General features: G+C 39.5%; 6 protein-coding genes across 6 annotated transcripts in view; 5 read left to right on the top strand and 1 right to left on the bottom strand.

The window, feature by feature from the left end:
- LOC143211534 (uncharacterized) overlaps nt 1-20368 on the bottom strand; it is a 40455-nt gene that overhangs the window by 15377 nt on the left and 4710 nt on the right. The window contains exons 2-3 of the mRNA XM_076429311.1: nt 8124-15156; nt 1515-4778 (exon numbers count right to left, since the gene is read on the bottom strand). Coding sequence (XP_076285426.1) covers nt 3701-4066 — 366 coding nt within the window. The 5' untranslated portion in view covers nt 4067-4778; nt 8124-15156 and the 3' untranslated portion in view covers nt 1515-3700. The remainder of the gene's footprint in view (nt 1-1514; nt 4779-8123; nt 15157-20368) is intronic.
- On the top strand, nt 338-1176 carry LOC143211155 (uncharacterized). Its single transcript, XM_076428615.1, has one exon. The coding sequence runs from the start codon at nt 412-414 to the stop codon at nt 1174-1176; it is 765 nt and encodes a 254-aa protein (XP_076284730.1). The 5' UTR covers nt 338-411.
- Nucleotides 1169-1754, top strand: LOC143211532 (odorant receptor Or1-like). Its single transcript, XM_076429309.1, has one exon. The coding sequence runs from the start codon at nt 1362-1364 to the stop codon at nt 1752-1754; it is 393 nt and encodes a 130-aa protein (XP_076285424.1). The 5' UTR covers nt 1169-1361.
- Nucleotides 7167-9036, top strand: LOC143211154 (odorant receptor Or1-like). The gene is made up of 3 exons (XM_076428614.1): nt 7167-7688; nt 7970-8308; nt 8523-9036. The coding sequence occupies exons 1-3, from the start codon at nt 7327-7329 to the stop codon at nt 8755-8757; spliced, it is 936 nt and encodes a 311-aa protein (XP_076284729.1). The 5' UTR covers nt 7167-7326; the 3' UTR covers nt 8758-9036.
- Nucleotides 10404-12531, top strand: LOC143211152 (odorant receptor Or1-like). Its single transcript, XM_076428613.1, has 4 exons — nt 10404-11195; nt 11549-11891; nt 11946-12179; nt 12250-12531. The coding sequence occupies exons 1-4, from the start codon at nt 10834-10836 to the stop codon at nt 12457-12459; spliced, it is 1149 nt and encodes a 382-aa protein (XP_076284728.1). The 5' UTR covers nt 10404-10833; the 3' UTR covers nt 12460-12531.
- On the top strand, nt 13939-20199 carry LOC143211151 (uncharacterized). Its single transcript, XM_076428612.1, is given in 10 exon segments — nt 13939-14558; nt 14889-15227; nt 15482-15683; nt 15753-15997; nt 17414-17501; nt 17866-18293; nt 18372-18761; nt 19518-19722; nt 19903-20058; nt 20128-20199. Coding segments are annotated over 10 exon segments (2487 nt in total). The 5' UTR covers nt 13939-14196.

Below are 20368 nucleotides of genomic sequence, written 5' to 3'. Positions count from 1 at the left end.
CCACTCACTCACTATCAGCTGCCATCCACATTATTGCAACTTCCACACCCTTTGTTGTCCACACCATAAGGTACCATTCAACACCAATTAATGGGAATATTAAAATTGTTGTTCAATCGTGAACACAGTAATAAATGATAGAGGAGAATGATGTAGAGCTACGTCTTCAAAAGACTATTTTTATTGGCACACATTCTCTTCGATTGAATTTTACCTCGATACTGCAACTTCTAAGAAATAGACGACTTTTAGTGGGCAACTGTTCGTAGATTGTTTAAAATATGTATCTCCCCGTATCGTCCATCGTCGATCGTTCTATTATTAAAAACTGTCCATCTACCTAAACACCCCTTTCTCAATCCCATGTAAAGTCGCAGTAGAAATCAACAACTGGAAAAAGAATCGAGAAAAATGTGGATACCGCGAGGGTTGCAAGCTTATTTTCGCTATGACAATTGCGACAGTCGCGCAGTCGTAATTGCCATAATAACATTGCATGCCTGGTCGAAGGGTGACTGCCCAGACTATCTGAGGGTGCTGAGGGAATTCCGATTGCCTACGTTAGTCAGTTGCGTGCCGGTCTCTGTTCTGGAAAGGCTAAGTTTTCATACGATAAGAAATAAAACTACTGTACCCAAACTGGTTCGCGAATTCAATCCAAAACATGATCTCAAGAATCATTATCTTAGAAAATTGCCTTGTTTCGAAACTCGACAATACACTTGGATAAATGTCTTCATTAATTTGTCCGTCTCCTTAAAATATCTTTTGTGGTCGAATGAGAAACTACAAAAGGGAAATAGATTGACAATGGCATCGTTTCGGATAGTACTCTCGATGCTGACAGTGTTAGGCTGTATGAGACCGGTCACCTGGACATCCTCGTTTAAAAGATTTGTATACTTGGTGTACACGGTGATTGCTTACGGTCTCATGCAAAGTTTGATGCTGTCGTGTTTTCTCGAGCTGCTGTTCAACGTGAAAAGCCAGAAAGATTTCAGTGACGTCGTAATCATTATGACGGCTGCGGCAGGAAGCGTTTGCAAGGTCACCACGATATTAGTGAATCGCAAGAACATCGTTACTTTGTTAAAAATTCTGCGGAGGGAGCCATTTCTGCCCGTGGACAAGGAGGAGATGGACATTAAGAACAGACTCGACAAAATAATCGAGTAAGTCACTATTTTCTAATACGAGGTTTACAAGACCATTAACCGACTGTTCTTCATTAATTTTTAAAATTAACAAGACCGCCCTGTTCAACCTTGCAATGAGATAAATCGTTCAATTTTTGGATTGATGGAACATGAAATAATGCGATTAAAGTAACAGTTGGATTGCTGGGCTGTTTGGATTGCAGCATGAATTCGATTCAATTCATGGGGGCGCTTCAGATCGCCTTGTTCATAGGGTGGATCGGCACGCTTGTCATGGAAGGAAAAAATAGACAATTAGCATTTCGCTCATGGTTTCCGTACAACTATTCCTCGCCGACGCTGTACGCTGTCACTTACCTATACCAATTCGTTGCCTTTAATTTGGAGACGACTGCACACGCTGCTTGCGACACATTGTTCAGCGGAATGCTGATCTGCATTTACGGTCAACTGGAGATCCTCGGGCATCGTCTGCAAAGGATTAAGAACGATGAGGAGAAGTCGGTTATCAAATGCGCTCGTCACCATCACCAACTATACGTGTCAGTTTCATACATAAATAATGTTTCAATGAAATGGGAAAGTGAAATTAAGTAAGTGGAATTTTTTGAAATAATTGCAGATACGCAGCGAACATGAACAAAACATTCCAAGTAGTGCTTCTCTTTCAAATGCTCATGTCCGTGTCGGTGGTGTGCTTCGCCATTTTCCAGCTGACGCAAACGCAATTACTTGCAGACGTGATCAAGCAATGTTTTTACGTGATTTGTCCAGTGTTGCAAATATTTTACTATTGTTGGTACGGGAACGAAGTTAAGCGAAAGGTCCATGATCAAACTAAGAAAGTTAAATACTCGAGATTCATGCGTTTTCTGACGTGATCTTTTATTTTAGAGCCTCGAGGTTTCCGATATGATCTTCGCGGGCAATTGGATCAGTCTAGATAAGAACACTAAGAGGACTCTTTTAATGATTATGTTACGATCTACATTCCCTATAGAGATCAGGACCGCTCATATTATGTATATGAACGTGGAGTCGTTTATGTCGGTCTGTATGATTTATCGTTTACTTTCTTCACTGTTACACAGGTTTATTGTTTCTTTCAGAACTCGGTCTGCAGTTTATAATTTTTATCATAACCATCTGATTTTTATAGTGGAGATATTTAATGAAATTGTAAATGTTACAGGTGATCAAGACTTCTTATTCGGCGTTCAACGTGCTCACACGAGGGTAACGGATCGTCAAACCATGTAGCTCAAGATTAGAGTAGTCGAACAGAGAAAATCAGTCAACGAATATCTATGTGAAACACGTGGGCTGTTAATTCTGACGGAGTGTACTATAGATTATACAGTAAATTGAATATAGTTTGCAATAAATTACTACAACTACAAGAAAAGCTTGCTTCTGAACTAAGCGTATCGGCCATGACTGTTACTAACCACCTGCGAGAAAACGTAGGTTTAAATCCTGCATTGCTTTCTTTACAACCTAATTACAATCAAATACATACTTGCCTCTGAAATGAAATTTTGAATCACTATAAAAATTGTAAGTATCCAAGTCACCGACTTTGTGAATAAGAAGAGGAAGTTGCGAAAGAATCAGGAACTTCCAAGTGTCTTTTCTGTGCAACAGTAATTCAATGGGCGCACTACTTCTACGTTTTACAGGGGAAACACTGTGTCAAAGGCCTGCAATCATGTCGTGCGTGCTACCAGAAGCTGTGGCAATACTTTTCACCCACTTCAACCGCTGCATGTTCTACTCACTCACTGTCACCTGCCATCCACATTATTGCAACTTCCACACCCTCCGTTCTCCACAACATGAGGTACCGATCACCAATTAATGGAAAGATATAAAATTATTGTTCAATCGTGAAGGCAGTAACAAATGATACAGAAGAATGTTGAGCAACGTCTTCAAAAGACTCTTTTTATTGGCACACATTTTCTTCGATTGAACTTTACCTCGGTACTGCAGCTTCTAACAAACAGACGACTGTCAGTGCGCAACAGTTCGTAGATTCTTTAAAATATGTATCTCCCCGTATTGTCCTCGTCGACCGATCCATTATTAAAACCTGTCCGTCTATCTAAACACCCCTTTCTCAATCGCACGCAAAGTTGCAGTAGAAATCAACAACTGGAGAAAGAATGAAGAAAACTAAAAATACACCGCAAGGGTTGCAAGTATTTTTTCGTTATGACAATTGTACCAGTCGCGCAGTCGTAATTGCCATAATAAGCCTATAGGCTACCTGGTCGAAGGGAGACTGTCGCGACTATCAGAGGGTACCGAGGGAATTCCGATAGTCTGCGTCAGCCAGTCGCGTTTGTGTCTCTGTTCTGCAAAGGCTAATTTCTCATACGATAAGAAATAAAACTACTGTATTCGTGAATTCAATCCGAAACATGATCTTGAATGAAGAATCGTCACCTTAGAAAATTGCCTTGTTACGAAACTCGACGATACACTTGAATAAATGTCTTTACTTATTTCTTCGTCTTCTTAAATTATTTTTTGTGATCGAATCAAAAAGTACAAAAGGGAAATAAATTGACAATGGCATCATTTCGGATAGCACTCTCGATGCTGTCAGTGTGTGGCTGCATGAGACCCATCACCTGGACATCCTCGTTCAAAAAATTTCTATACTTGGTGTACACGGTGATTGCTTTCGGTCTCATGCAAAGTTTGATGCTGTCCGCTCTTGTCGAGGTGGTGTTAAACGAGAGAAGCGAGAATGAATTTAGTGTCATCATAATCATGTTGACCTCCGTGATCGTATGCATTTGCAAGATGATAACGATATTGGCGTATCGGAAGAACATCGTTACTTTGATAACCATTCTGCGGAGAGAGCCGTTTCTGCCGGTGGACGAGGAGGAGATGGACATTAACAACAGACTCGACAAAATAATCGTGTGAGTTATTACTTTTTAATAGTAGGGTTGCAGAGCACCAAAAACCGACTGTTTTTCATTACAGGGTGACAAGAAATAGCGGAGTTAAACATTTCTTATTATAATTCTGTCAAATCGACAAATTTTGAAAAAACCAAATGATATAACAACCATAACATATAGACCTTTAGTATTCATATATTTAAGAAGTTTCGAAGTGGCCACCCTTCGCGCCGATTCAAAGGCTCAAACGTGTTTTGAAATTTTCGGCTATGGGCCGCAGCTCTTCTGACGTTATTTCTTGTCACCCTGTAATTTGTAACGGTAACAAGATTGTCTTTCTTTGCAATGAGATAATTCGTTCAATTGTCGGATTTATCGAACATGAAATAATGGGATTGAATTAACAGTTGGATTGCTGGGCTCTTTGGATTGCAGCATGAATTCGATTCTATATATGGGGGCGATTCAGATCACCTTGTTGATAGGGTGGATCAGGACGCCGATCATGGAAGGAAGAAATAGAAAATTAACATTTCACACGTGGTTTCCGTATGACTATTCGTCGCTGACGGTGTATGTAGTCACTTACCTGTATCAATTCGTTGCCGCAACTGTTTTGACGACTATACATGTCGCCTGCGACACTCTGTTCAGCGGAATGCTGATCTGCATTTACGGTCAACTGGAGATCCTTGGCCACCGTCTGCAAACGATTACGAACGATGAGGGAAAGTCGGTTATCAAATGCGCTAAACACCATCACCAGCTATACGTGTCAGTCTCTCAAAATGTTTATAGACTTCTCACAGTGACTCCCACAAATATTCGGACACTCTTAAAAAGGCGATAACTTTTTTAATATTGTATTATACGATTTGATCTTTTTTGGGAAGCTAGATCAATTCATTTACTACAGGATGTGAAAAGAATTTTTTTCGAAAATTGCAATTGGTCGGAATTGTAGAGAAAATACAAAAAGTTGCTTTTTACAACCTTTTAATGTGGGCCTATATTCAAAATTTAAAGAATACGTTTTGTAGATCTTTGTGAATTGAACATATTCTGAAAATTTCGTCAATATCGGTCGACGTTGCAATGAGCTACAAACGTTTAAAGATGGTAAAAATTGCAGATTTTCATGATTTTCGGCCTATAACTACAGATTCTTTCAATGGCTGTCGCTTTTTTCCGCACCAACCGATTTCGATGAAACTTTCACAGTGCGTAGAATTGACACAGATCTACAAAACGTATGTTTTAAATTTTCAACATAGGCCCACATTAAAAAGTTGTAAAACGCAACTTTTGGTACTTTGTATACAATTCCGACCAATTGCAATTTTCAAAAAAAATTCTTTTCACATCCTGTAGTAAACTAATTGCTCTAGCTTCTCAAAAAAGTTCGAATCGTATAGTCCAATTTGAAAAAAGGTATCGGCTTTTTAAGAGTGTCCGAATATTTGTGGGAGTCACTGTAAATAATGTTTCGATGAATTGCGAATGTGAAATTAAGTAAATGAAAATTTTTGAAATAATTGCAGATACGCAGCGAACGTGAACAAAATTTTCCAGGTAGTGCTTCTCTTACAAATGCTCATGTCCGTGTCGATGGTGTGCTTCGGCATTTTCCAGCTGTCGCAGACGCTATTACTTTCAAAAATGATCGAGAACATTATGTACATATTCTGCCCAATGTTGGAAATATTTTACTATTGTTGGTACGGGAACGAAGTGAAGCGAAAGGTCCGCGTAACCAAGCCAAGGAAGCTTAATACCCGAAATTCATACGTTTTCTGACGTGATCTCTTATTATAGAGCCTCGAGGTTTCCGATATGATCTTCGCGGGCAATTGGATCGGTTTAGATAAGAAAACTAAGACGACTCTTTTAATGATTATGTTGCGATCTACATTCCCTATGGAGATGAAGAGCGCTCGTATTATGTCTATGAACGTGGAGACGTTTATGACGGTCTGTATGATCTATCGTTTACTCTTTTCACTGTTTTAGAGGTTTAATGCTTCTTCCTGAACTCTGTCTGCCGTTTCTAAATTTTATTATAACCATTTAATTTTTTGTGGTGACCTTTAGTGAAATTGTAAATGTTACAGGTGATCAAGACTTCTTATTCGGCGTACAATTTGCTCACACAAGGCTAACGGATCGTCAAACCGTGTAGTTCATGATTAGAATAGTCGAATAGAGAAAAGCTGTTAACGAATATCTATGTGAATCACGCGAATTGTTAATTCTGACGAAGTTTACTATAGATTATACAGTAAATTGAATATAGTTTGCAATAAATTAGTACAACCACAAAATACGAATTTTCCAAACTAGGAGATCAAGAGTACCCCATATTTCCTAGAGAAGTATTCTTGCTGTTCTACTTGCCTCTGAAATTAAATTTTGAATCACTATAAAAATTGTGAGTGACCTAATCATCTGATTTGTAAATAAGAAGACGAAACTGCGAAGGAGTCAAAAATCTTCCAGGTGTCTCTTTTGTGTAACAATAATACAATAGGCGCACTAATTATACGTTTTACGAGAATATTAAAATTGTTGTTTAATCGTGAACACAGTAATAAATGATAGAGGAGAATGTTGTGAGCTACGTCTTCAAAAGACTATTTTTATTGGCACACATTCTCTTCGATTGAATTTTACCTCGGTACTGCAACTTCTAACAAATAGACGACTTTTAGTGCGCAACTGTTCGTAGATTGTTTAAAATATGTATCTCCCCGTATCGTCCATCGTCGATCGTTGCATTATTAAAACCTGTCCATCTAACTAAACACCCCTTTCTCAATTCCACGTAAAGTCGCAGTAGAAATCAACAACTGGAAAAAGAATCGAGAAAAATGTGGATACCGCGAGGGTTGCAAGCTTATTTTCGTTATGACAATTGCAACAGCAGCGTAGTCGTAATTTGCCATAATAACATAGCATGCCTGGTCGAAGGGGGACTCTCTAGACTATCTGAGGGTGCTGAGGGAATTCCCATAGTCTGCGTTAGTCAGTTGCGTTTCGGTCTTTGTCCTGGGAAGGCTAAATTCTCATACGATAAGAAATAAAATTACTGTACCCACACTGGTTCGTGAATTCAATCCGAAACATGATCTCAAGAATCGTTATCTCAGAAAACTCGACGATACACTTGTATAAATGCCTTCATTAATTTGGCCGTCTTCTTAAAATATCTTCTGTGATCGAATGAGAAAGTACAAAAGGGAAATAGATTGACAATGGCCTCATTTCGGATAGCACTCTCGATGCTGACAGTGTGTGGCTGCCTGAGACCGGTCACCTGGACATCCTCGTTCAAAAAATTTGTATACCTCGTGTACACGGTGATTGCTTACGGTCTCATGCAAAGTTTGATGCTGTCGCATCTTGTCGAGCTACTGTTCAACGTGAGAAGCCAGAAAGATTTCAGTGACATCGCACACATTATGACGTCTGTGACCGGAGGCATTTGCAAGATGACCACGATATTAATGAACCGAAAGAACATCGCTACTTTGTTAAAAATTCTGCGGAGGGAGCCATTTCTGCCCGTGGACGAGGAGGAGATGGACATTAAGAACAGACTCGACAAAATAATCGAGTGAGTCACTGTTTTTTAATACAAGGTTTACAGAGCACTAAAACCGACTGTTCTTCATTAATTTGCAAAAGTAAAGAGATTGTCTCTATTCAAATTTCTTCGCAATGAGATAAATCGTTCAATTTTTGGGAGCACTAAAACCGACTGTATTTCATTAATTTGAAACGATAACAAGATTGTCTTCCTTTGCAATGAAATAATTCGTTCAATTTTCGGATTTATCGAACATGAAATAATGGGATTGAATTAACAGTTGGATTTCTGGGCTCTTTCGATTGCAGCATGAACTCGATTCTATTCATGGGGGCGATTCAGATCACCTTGTTCATAGGGTGGATCAGCACGCCTATCATGGAAGGACAAAATAGACAATTGGTATTTCGCGCGTGGTTTCCGTACAACTATTCCTCGCCGACGTTGTATGCAATCACTTACCTATACCAATTTGTTGCCACAACTTTTGAGACGACTGTACACGTTGCTTGCGACACATTGTTCAGCGGAATGCTGATCTGCATTTACGGACAACTGGAGATCCTTGGGCATCGTCTGCAAAGGATTACGAACGATGAGGAGAAGTCGGTTATCAAATGCGCTCGTCACCATCACCAATTATATGTGTCAGTTTCTCAAAATGTTCACTGAATCGCAGGGCCGGGTTAAGCCCCGTAGCAGAAGTAGCAAATGCTACGGGCCCCGCGCTGGCTTAATCCGGCACTGCTGAATCGTCATGTGCATAATTTTTTAGCGGATTGAAAATTCTCCTTACTTGTATTTGAAAATTTGTGGTACATCACAGCTGCTCGTCAGTGAAATTTGTTCAAATAATTGCAGATACGCAGCGAGCGTGAACAAAACTTTCAACGCAGTGCTTTTCTCCCAAATGATCATGTCCGTGTCGCTGGTCTGCTTCTCCATTTTCCAGCTGACACAAACGCAACTGCTTGCAGACATGATCAAGAACGCTTTGTACATTTTTTGCCCAGTGTTGCAAATATTTTACTATTGTTGGTACGGGAACGAAGTTAAGCGAAAGGTCCATAATCAAGCCAAGAAAGTTTTGTGGTAACACGTATAATTTATTATTTATTTAAGGAAGAAAAGATGTGAAATAGAGATGCGCGATTAAAAACTTACTGTTACCCTAAACTACTGATTACTAAACTACGCGACGACAACTGTACGACTTCAATCCTCAACTTCTTACAACTTACTCTACGACTTTCAGACAACGACTGCCTTCTCCAATTCATCCCTCGCGTCTAAATTTCCAACGCACCTGGAATTAAACATTTTTGTTAATAACTTCTTAAAAAAAGATACGAAATCCTTGGACACATGTTTTACACTTTATTTAATACCTCTCATACTTTCCGAGATATTCGGCTAGATAGTTTTCAAATGAACACCCTGTATACCGGATGCCCGAATATTCCCGATACCCGAGAATCAAGCATTATCTGACGTGATCTCTTATTTTAGAGCCTCGAGGTTTCCGATATGATCTTCGCGAGCAATTGGATCAGTCAAGATAAAAACACTAAGAGGACTCTTTTAATGATTATGTTACGATCTAAATTCCCTATGGAGATAACGAGCGCTCATATTATGTCTATGAACTTGGAGTCGTTCATGACGGTCTGTATGATTTATCGTTTACTCTCTTCACTGTTACACAGGTTTATTGCTTCTTTCAGAACTCGGCCTGCAGTTTATAATTTTAATCATAACCATCTTATTTTTATAGTGGAGATGTTTATAGAAATTGTACATATTACAGGTGATCAAGACTTCATATTCGGCGTATAACTTGCTCACATGAGGCTAACGGATCGTCGAACAATGTAGCTCAGGATTAGAATAGTCGAACAGAGAAAAGCAGTTAACGAATATTTATGTGAATCACGTGAACTGTTAATTCTGACGGAATGTACTATAGATTATACAGTAAATTGAATATAGTTTGAAATAAATTACTACAAAAAAATACGAATTTTTAAAACTAGGAGATCAAGGGTACCCCACATTTCCTGGAGAAGTATTTTTGCTCTTCTACTTGCCTCTGAAATGAAATTTTGTGCGACAAAAATTATGTAGTGGGGGTTGTGCAGTCACTATAAAAACTGTGAGTGTAAAAATCATCGATTGATTTGTAAATAAGAAGAGGAAGTTGCGAAGGGGTCAAAAATCATCCAGGTGTCTTTTTTATGCAACTGTAATTCAATAGACGCACTAATTCTACGTTTTACAGGGAAAATACTGTGTCAAAGGTCTGCAATCATGTGGTGCGTGCTGCCAAAGGGCGTGGCAGTGCTTTCCACCAACTTCAACCTTAACATGTTGTACTCACTGTTAGGTGTCGTTCACGTTTTTTGCAACTTCCACACCATTCGTTCTCCACAACATGAGGTATCTTTCGATCACCAATTAATGGAAATATTAAAATTGTTGTTCAATCGTGATATATGACACAGTACTAAATGTTAGAGAAGAAAGTTGAGCAACTTCTCAAAAAAAGACTCTTTTTATTGGCGCACATTCTCTTCGATTGAATTTTACCGAGGTACTGCAGCTTCTAACAAATAGACGACTGTCAGTGCGCAGCTGTTTGTAGATTGTTTAAAATATGTATCTCCCCGTATCGTCCATCGTCGATCGTTTCATTATTAAAACCTGTCCGTCTACCTAAACACCCCTTTCTCAATCCCACGCAAAGTTGCAGTAGAAATCAACAACTAGAAAAAATCGAGAAAAATGTAGATACCACAAGGGTTGCAAGCTTATTTTTGTCATGACGATTGCTACAGTCGTACGATCGTAATTGGCATAATAATATAGGCTACCTGGTCGAAGGGAGACTGTCGAGACCATCTGAGGGTGCAGAGGGAATTCCGATAGTCTGCGTTAGCCAGTCGCGTTTGTGTCTCTGTCCTGGGAAGGCTAAATCCTCATACGATAAGAAATAAAATTACTGTACGCGCACACTGGTCTGTGAATTCAATCCGAAACATGATCTCGAGAATCATTATCTTAGAAACGAAACTCGACGATACGCTTGAATAAATGTCTTTACTATTTTTTTTTGTCTTCTTAAAATTTCTTTTGTGATCGAATCAAAAAGTACAAAAGGGGAAATAAATTGACAATGGCATCATTTCGGGTAGCACTCTCGATGCTGACAGTGTGTGGCTGTCTGAGACCGGTCACCTGGACATCCTCGTTCAAAAAATTTGTATACCTCGTGTACTCGGTGATAGCGTACGGTTTCATGCAGAGTGTGATGCTGACGCATCTTGTCGAACTAATGTTCCACGTAAGAACCCAGAAAGATTTCAGTGACATCGTCTACATAATGGCGTCTGTGGCCGGAGGCGTATGCAAGATGACCATGATATTATTGAATCGGAAGAACATCGTTACTTTGTTAAACATTCTACGAAGGGAGCCATTTCTGCCCGTGGACGAGCAGGAGATGGACATTAAGAGCAGACTCGACAAGATAATCGAGTGAGTCACTATTTTTGAATCTTTTGCAGTCGGAGATATTTTAACTAGAAAATTGAACTTTTCTTACGAACTAGAATAATAAATATGTTTCTTCTATCGATGGTATTTGCTGTTAATAAATTTTTATTTCTAAACGATCGAACCGTTGCGCCAAAAGTATTTAAAAATTGGAAATGAACTACAATAATTCTGACTCTAAGAGTCATCACTCCAGTGCGATTTTTGATAACTTTCTAAAAATAACAAAAAAGTGCCTGTTGAAGTTTTTTAATCATTTCCTCAGCTTAATTTGATAGAAAATTGATGGAACAAAATAAATCAATGATGGGATTGCTTGATTTGTTGGATTGCAGCATGAATACGATTCAATTCATGGGGGCGATTCAGATCACCCTGTTGGTAGGATGGATCAGCACGCCCATCATGGAAGGGAAAAATCGAAAGTTAGCATTTCGCGCATGGTTTCCGTACAACTATTCATCGCCGACGCTTTACGCAATAACTTACCTGTACCAATTCGTTGCCATAACCTTTGAGACGACTGTACACGTTGCTTGCGACACTCTGTTCAGCGGAATGTTGATCTGCATTTACGGTCAACTGGAGATGCTTGGGCACCGTCTGCAAAAGATTACGGAAGATGAGGGAAAGTCAGTTATCAAATGCGCTAAACACCATCACCAACTATACGTGTCAGTTTCTCAGAATATTTAAACACTTCACATATAAATAATGTATCAATAAATTGAGAAAGTGAAATTTTTTGTAATTATATATTGCAGATACGCAGCGAACGTGAACAAAACATTCCAAGTAGTACTTTTCTTTCAAATGTTCATGTCCGTGTCGATGGTCTGCTTCTCGATTTTCCAGCTGTCGCAGACACGGTTACTTGCAAAAATGGTCGAGAACTTTATGTTCATCTTTTGCCCAATGTTGCAAATATTTTACTACTGTTGGTACGGGAACGAAGTGAAGCAAAAGGTACATAATCGGGCCAAGAAAGTGAAATACCCGAGATTCATGCATTTTCTGACGTGATCACTTATTTTAGAGCCTCGAGGTTTCCGATATGATCTACGCGAGCAATTGGATCAGTTTAAATGAGAACACTAAGAGGACTCTTTTAATGATCATGCTACGATCTACATTCCCCATGGAGTTCAAGAGCGCTCAAGTTATGTCTATGAATGTGGACGCGTTTATGGGGGTTTGTACGATTTATCGTTTACTCTTTCCACTGTTTCACAGATTTAATGTTTAGTGAAATTGTAAATGTTACAGGTGATCAAGACATCTTATTCGGCGTACAACGTGCTCACACGAGGCTAACCCATCGTCGAACAATGTAGCTTAGGATTAGAGTAGTCGAACAGAGAAAAGCAGTTAACGAGTATCTATGTGAATCATGTGACCTGTTAATTCTGAAGGAGTGTACTATAAATTATACAGTAAAACGATTATAATTTGCAATAAATTCCTACAATTACAGATTATGAATTTTTGTAACTAGGAGATCAAGAGTACCCTCCATTTCCTGGAGAAGTAATCTTGCTCTTCTATGAGGTTGTAAAGAAAGAATTTTAGTTTAGTTGTAGGAAAGAAAGTTTTGTTTTAATTGCAATTTTATACCAATAAATATTTATCTTAATTTAATGAGTTATATGTCATTTTAAAGCTTGATTTACGGTCTATTTAATTATGCTTTCAATATTTAATTTTATTCAAAATTTTATGAAATTATTTAGCTTTTATTTCAGGATGTCAAAACGCGTTTTTAGCTTTATTTTTTTCTACGAGTTCAAATTTGGCCGAAGTGTCGCTCAAGCGGCTCGGAGAAGCAACGAAGTATGGGGAAAGGAAGTGTCAACGAATACATCACATCTGAACTAAGCGTATCGGCCATGACTGTTTCTAACAACCTGCGAGAAAGCGTAGGTTTAAATCCTGCATTCCTTTCTTTGCAACCTAACACTTGCCTCTGAAATGCAATTTCGAATCACTATAAAAATTTGTAAGTATATAAGTCATCGACTAATTTGTGAATAAGACGAGGAAGTTGCGAAAGAGTCAGAGAACTTCCAGGCGTCTTTTTTGTGCAACAATAATACAATAGGCGCACTAATTCTACGTTTTACAGGGGAAACACTGTGTCAAAGGCCTGCAATCATGTGGTGCGTGCTACCAAAGGGTGTGGCAGTGCTTTTCACCAACTTCAACCGTAACATGTTGTACTCACTCACTGTTAGCTGTCATTCCCGTTTATTGGAACTTCCACACCCTTCGTTCTCCACAACATTAGGTACCTTTCGATGAAGTTATTGTTCACTCGTGAAGAGACAGTAATAAATGTTGGAGAAGAGAGCTGAACTACGTCTTGAGACTATTTTTATTGGCACACATTTTCTTCGATTGCACTTTACCTAACCACTGCTGTCTCTAACAAATAAACGACTGACGGTGCACAGTTGCTGGTAGTTTGTTTGAAATATGTATTTCCCTGTGTCCAACAAAAACGAACTGTAAAGAGTCGTTCCTCTTCCACTGTTTCATTATTAAAAATCGTCGTCCGTCCACCTAAACAACAACCCTCTCTGAATCCCGTGCAATTGCAGCAGCCGCGCACGGTCGTCGGTAATTGCCATAATAACATAGCCTGGTCGAAGGGAAACTGTCCAGACTATCTGAGGGTCCTCAGAGAATTCCGATAGTCTGTATTAGTTAGTCGCGTTTCACTCTTCGTTCCGAGAAGTCTCTTTCCTCGCCTATCTTGTTCGCGCAATACCAAGGGAAGCATTTTCAAGAGAACACGTTCATGCAAATGAAACATGTTCTTCTAATTATTAAAAAGCACAAATCAACTGGGCGCAGACGAAATATTATGAATTGTACAATTGTCTTCGAGCATACTTCGAATTTTCTAACTTCACCGACACGGAAGTGTATGAAATTATTTTGTTGAAATTTGTTTACGATCGAATGAGGAAAGAGACGATCGACAATGACGTCGCTACGCGTACCTCTCTCGATGCTGTCGGCGTTAGGGTGTTTAAGACCCATCACCTGGACATCCTCCTTTAAAAAATTTGTCTACTCGGTATACTCGGTGATGGCGTTCGGCCTGATACATAGTATAGCGCTGACGCATGTACTCGATTTAATTCTGAACGTGAGAAGTCAGGAAGATCTGAGCGACAACCTGTACATCACGATGTCGGTGCTTGGGTGCGTTTGCAAGATGATCACCTTCTTGCTGAACCGGGAGAAGATCATTCTTCTGATAAAGACTCTGCAGAAGGAGCCATTTTCACCAATGGACGACGAGGAACTGGACATCAAGATGAGATTCGATAAGATAATCGAGTAAGTTGCGGTACAAGAATTTTTTAATCATTGTGTCTGTGACTTGTCATTTACAATAATGGACAAAATTTTGAGGACGCTCTAGAAAAAGACGATAACTATTTTAATAGTGTACTATACGATTCGAACTTTTTTGGGAAGCTAGAGCAATTAGTTTACTGCAGGACGTGAAAAGAAATTTTTTCAAAAATTGCAATTGATCGGAATTGTTCAAAGAATACTGAAAGTTGTATTTTCAACTTTTTTATGTGGAGCTATATTGAAAATTTAAAATATTATATATATATATATGAATAGTTGAATTGATTAATTGCTCTCTTTGGTCCACAGCATGAATTCCATTCAATACATGACAGTGGTCCAGGCTAGCATGATGGTGGTGTGGATCGGCACGCCGATCATGGAGGGAAAAAATCGAAAATTAGCATTTCGAGCTTGGATACCATACAACTACTCGTCGGCGGTGCTGTACACGGTCACTTACCTTTATCAAGCCGTAGGCCTAACTTTTGACACGACTATGCACGTTGCTTGCGACTCTCTGTTTAACGGGTTGTTGATCTGCATTTACGGTCAACTGGAGATCCTTGGGCATCGTCTGCAAAATATTAAAGGCGATCAGAAGAAGTCGGTGAAGAAATGCGCTTGGCACCATCACCAATTATACTTGTGAGTTGTAAACATTTTTAAACAATATCCTCGTACAGTGTTAGGACTCGATACAACCATTCATACTTCACTTTTCTCTCTCTGTAGGATAACATAAAATTTAAAATAAATTTTATATAATTCTTTTCTGGGCAATGCAATTTCATTGATGTTTCTGTTACCATAAAAATTTTCATGCTTCACTTTTTCATTAAGATAAATTTTCTACAATTCTTTTCTGGGCATTGCAAAGTAAATTTCGAAAACGATTGCAGGTGTGCGGCGAGCGTGAACAAAAACTTCAGCGCAGTGCTCTGCTTTCAGTTGATAGCTGCCGTATCGATGGTCTGCTTTTCCATTTTCCAGCTAACACAGACACGCCTAGATGAGAAGGTGGTCGAGCACGTTATGTTCATGGTTTGCGCATTGTTACAAATATTTTACTACTGTTGGTACGGGAACGAAGTCAAACGAAAGGTCCATGATCAAGCTGGAAAGTAGAGTACTCTACTATCACGCATTTTCTAACATGATCTTCTGTTCTAGAGCCTCGAAGTTCCGGATATAATCTTCTCGAGCAATTGGATGCATTTAGACAAGAACACTAAGAGGATCCTATTGGTAATTATGCTACGATCTACGTTCCCCATGGAGTTCAAGAGTGCTCACATCATGTATGTGAATCTGGAGTCGTTTATGACGGTCCGTATGATTTATCGTTTACTCCTTTCACTGTTCCACGAGTGTCACCTCTGTCTTAATACTAGGGCTTGCAATCCCACCATTTTTTGGTCCTGCATTTCTTAAATAGATGATGCGAAATGAGGCAAATTTTGCGGGGCTATGCATGCAATCAAAACTGCGCGACGAAAAAATTCATAAATGACACCTCGGCAATTACACTGTCCAACACCTTTGTTTTCAATATACTGTTGGGTCCTTCTTATAGAGTTTTTTGCGCTGATTCCGAATCTGTCCTTAATTTTTCTCCTATACGCACAGTTTTTGAGAAACATGGCTTTGAAAAAAACACATATTTTTCAACTTTAAACAAATATTGTGATGTTATTATAAATAAGTATTACAAATAAGTAAATTCTAACGTCTTAGTACACGACAGTAATGGTATTTTAGAGTTATTTGAATTGAAATATCTCCTGAACTACTAACTTTTCGACATACATAGGTTAGTACTTTTTTATAACGAATGTCCAGCTGAATTGATTGATGTATTAAAAAATACCTCATTCCATTTAAAAAAGTGAAGTTGACCTTCATATGTCCTTTACGCGTCCACCTACAAAAAAGTTACTAACATCTGATTAATGCCCCCTCGAAACCAAGCAAGTTCTATCTGATGCATTTCTTCCCAACACCAATAGCAGCTGAGTTATTCAGGTGGCCTGTTTCTGGCGCCTCACCCTGTATATGTATAGATGTACTATTTAAAATATTATTTTCCCCAGCTCTGATTGCAAACCCTACTCAATACTACTCTACTCTACTCGACTCTACAAACACTACTCAATACTCTGTGCTGTTTACGTTGTTCGTTAGAAATGAAATTGTAAATATTTTTTCGCGCAGGTGATCAAGACTTCTTACTCCGCGTACAACGTGCTCAAACAAGACTGATGGATCGTAAGACTTTGTGGCTCGCGATTAGTATAGTTGATACAGTCATAAAAGAATCTTTATATACCACAGGATCAATTATTTGATAAAAAGGAACGCGCCTTCTTCGAAACGTCATTGCATCCTTGTTTTATCAAATTTATCGCACTATATCACTCATGATGACCCTTGCCACTCTTATTTTTTAAATAAACTTCAATCAATTCCACGTTGAACCTAGAGGGAGAGAGAGAAGTAAGCACGTAAACATTATACAATAATGACCTGAGAAGTAAGCATACAGTCATATATACAATAAAAATCGTACAAACAAATCGCAAAACAATCCCGTCATTTTTCGAGAGCAACGCGCACCAGCCGCGTTGATCGTTCAGTGTTAACGACGTCTTCAAAATTAGAAAGTGTTACTCGGTTGGCCGTCGGAACTAAACACATTTAAATATATTTTCTGGAGCAGCTCCAACTATTCCTCGGCGGAACGTAACCGATGAATTCATACTGTTTACTCGGCCGAAGAAAACATCGGGCGAACTATGTCGCAGAATAATTGGTACTCACGGGTATCGAGACAGGGATCGTATCGCGTCCCCGAGGTATAATGATCATTCCTCCGTAATCGACGACGACCGACTGGAAAGGGTTCACCTAGCGGAGTTTATGGTTTATTCATTTTCGCGACGTTTCGAGCGACACAGTCATCGCGATGTAACAACAGGAGTATGAAAAAAAACTGAGGGAAGCTATACTTAAACGAACCTGAACGCGAGAGAGTAGTTCCGGTGTATTGTTTCTTCCCGAGGGGCGGAAGTCACCGGAATAATTATGGTTCCAGTGATCGAGGGGGAGAAGAGTGGGGGGAAGGTAATAGCAGTCGCGATATATCTAGCAAAGAGGGAAATCGTTCGAAACGAAAAGCACAAGTCGAAGAGCGCAGTTGGGCGATGGATTTTCTGCTTCTCGAAGTGTCGCAAATTTGACTTTAGTCCTGGAAAGAGACTTCGATTCTCCAGATCTTTCACGTTAGAGAAAATTGTGCCAAAAGAGTTTGCTGATATCCGTTGAAATTAGAAGAAGAAACACCTTCGTGAAAATGCACACACTACCCCTCTCGTTTGCACTGCTCACGTACGTTGGCTTCTGGAGGCCGACGACCTGGCCAGTGAATTCGTTGAAATACTGGTTGTACAATGTGTACTCGGTGATCATGACTTTTCTGCTGTACATTTTCACATTCTACGCCCTGGTCGACGCGTTCATTAGCAAGGACCTAGATACTACCACTGACAAATTCTCGTTGAGTATCTCCGTGCTGGGCGTCAGCATAAAGGTCGCTAATCTGTTCATTCAGCGTGAGAAGATCGTCAGAGTGGTTAACAGCCTCCTGTTGAAGTGTCATGTGCCAAGGGACGAGGAGGAGGTGGTCATACAACGGAAGTTCGACGCTCATGCCAGGTCAATCCACAAATCTATCCTTTAAATGTCGTCTTTCGATATAACTGTTCCTCAAAATCATCCAGCCATTTCTTTCAGGAAGCTCGCACTATACTGCGAAATCCTGAACGAATCAGCAGCGTCTTTCGGCACAGTGGCTCAGATAGATCATTTTATCAGCACGAAAACCCTTCCAATATCGAACTGGGCACCCTACGATCTAACCTCTCCGCCGATCTACTTCGCGTCTCTGATCCAGCAGTCGCTCGGTCTGATGGTGTGCGCGAACACCAGCGTGGGCCACGAGACCCTGATCTCTGGCCTGATGATCCAGATCAGCGCGCAATTCGAAATATTTTGCCATCGTGCTCGATCGTTGCCAGCTTTGCTCACACAGGCGGAGAGCGAGAGCGAATCAATCGCAGAGCTGAAGATGAGGAGGCAGAGGATCCTCAGGGACCTGATCGAGCACCAGATGAAGATCTATAGGTGAGGGGTCCATTTTTCAGCGGCAGAGCTTTGACGTTTTTATCAAATTTTTTAATTCAATCGTGCTGTGTTAATTTGAGATTAAATGATTCACCGGACACTTATCTTCAACAAAATGGTAATTGAAGAATACAAGCTTTTATTTTATCAAATAAAATTATTTTACTCGATAATATTTGAATAAATGTTGGAAAAGGGGATTGAGAAATTGTGGGATGATTGTGGTCAGTTCTGACAATTTAAAAAATTATAAAATATAGGATACTTTGGTCAGATTTGATTTACATGTTCTCTACATTAGAAAAAATTAGTAACATTTTGATTTCGTAATTATACACTAACGAGCATAACTGATTCAACACACTTTAAATCAGAATAACTTTTTTATGAATGGACCAAACGACTTCAATTTCTCTGTAAGGCTAGAGGAATTAGTTTAGTGAATGATGTGTAAAAATATGTTGAAAAAATGCATTTGGAATTGTGAAAAACAGTAGTGAAAATTGATTTTTACTATTGTTTTTCACAATTCCGTCCAAATGCATTTTTTCAACATATTTTTGCACAACAATCTCTAAACTAATTCTTCTAGCCTTACAGAGAAATTGAAGTCGTTTGGTCCAATCATAAGAAAGTTATTCTCATCTAAAGTGTGTTGAATCAGTTATGCTCGTTAATAAGTGTCCGGTGTTCTCCAAAACGTGTAGGCTCTGGTTTCGATTCCCGATTTGTTGCGAATAAATGTCCCGATTGCAGGTTCGCGGAAAATGTGAACGCATTGTTCACGTTCGTGATTTTCCTGCAGTTCACCGTGAGCTCGACGGTGCTCTGCCTGACTATTTACAAAATGTCGACGGCGAGCTCGTTCGGCTTGAACTTCGCGTGGAGCCTATCCTATTTGTGCTGCATGCTCATGCAGGTGTATTTATACTGCTGGTACGGAAACGAGGTGACGTTGAAGGTTGGCACCGAATTTCGTTTCCTTGAATCACTCGGCGGACCGAATACGATCCAGAGAGAAAAATCAGGCACAGATAAATGTGTACATCATTTTTTCTTTTTTACTCTTCTGGATCCGTCTCGAATTACTCCCTACATTTTGATTTCTCTAGACGATGTGATTAATGAACGATGTTCGCAGAGTAGGAACGTGTGCGACGCCATTTACGAGATGGACTGGACCTCGCTTCCAGCGAACATAATGAAAGATCTGCTAATGATCATGATGAGGGCCAGGAAGCCTGTGAAAATGTCCAGCGCTCATATCATTACTTTATCCACCGAATCGTTCGTGACTGTTAGTTCCGAAACAATTTCATTCGTTGATAAATAATGACGAACAATGTTTAACCATCAACAATTCCAGATTATAAAGCTGAGCTACTCGTCGTTCAACATCTTGAAGGACTCCGGCAAGTGAAAGGTTGAACTATATTAACTATAATCATTCGACTGCGGATCTTTATGCAAAAGAAACATTTTCGATTGCAAGAACCACGAAACGAAAATTCATTTTCTCTTCCGCATAGAATCCGCAGTCTAATTAATCCCACATCCGGTATCGTGCTTTTGTAACTTTCGTAAGAATATTCATGGAGACGTCATCG

The sequence above is a fragment of the Lasioglossum baleicum genome, chromosome 8 (assembly GCF_051020765.1).
Source record: "Lasioglossum baleicum chromosome 8, iyLasBale1, whole genome shotgun sequence".
Classification (NCBI taxonomy): domain Eukaryota; kingdom Metazoa; phylum Arthropoda; class Insecta; order Hymenoptera; family Halictidae; genus Lasioglossum; species Lasioglossum baleicum.
Note: the sequence above shows the minus strand (reverse complement) of the source record. Positions and strands in the feature narration are given on the sequence as shown.

Bases quoted from the DNA above. Each gene is read 5' to 3' on its own strand.
- LOC143211155 (XM_076428615.1), top strand. From the start codon at position 412: ATGTGGATACCGCGAGGGTTGCAAGCTTATTTTCGCTATGACAATTGC.
- LOC143211532 (XM_076429309.1), top strand. From the start codon at position 1,362: ATGAATTCGATTCAATTCATGGGGGCGCTTCAGATCGCCTTGTTCATA.
- LOC143211154 (XM_076428614.1), top strand. From the start codon at position 7,327: ATGGCCTCATTTCGGATAGCACTCTCGATGCTGACAGTGTGTGGCTGC. The intron at 7,689-7,969 runs GTGAGTCACTGT...TTTCGATTGCAG, and splicing joins AGACTCGACAAAATAATCGA to CATGAACTCGATTCTATTCA. The intron at 8,309-8,522 runs GTCAGTTTCTCA...AAATAATTGCAG, and splicing joins CACCATCACCAATTATATGT to ATACGCAGCGAGCGTGAACA.
- LOC143211152 (XM_076428613.1), top strand. From the start codon at position 10,834: ATGGCATCATTTCGGGTAGCACTCTCGATGCTGACAGTGTGTGGCTGT. The intron at 11,892-11,945 runs GTTTCTCAGAAT...CAATAAATTGAG, and splicing joins ATCACCAACTATACGTGTCA to AAAGTGAAATTTTTTGTAAT. The intron at 12,180-12,249 runs GTACATAATCGG...CACTTATTTTAG, and splicing joins GGAACGAAGTGAAGCAAAAG to AGCCTCGAGGTTTCCGATAT.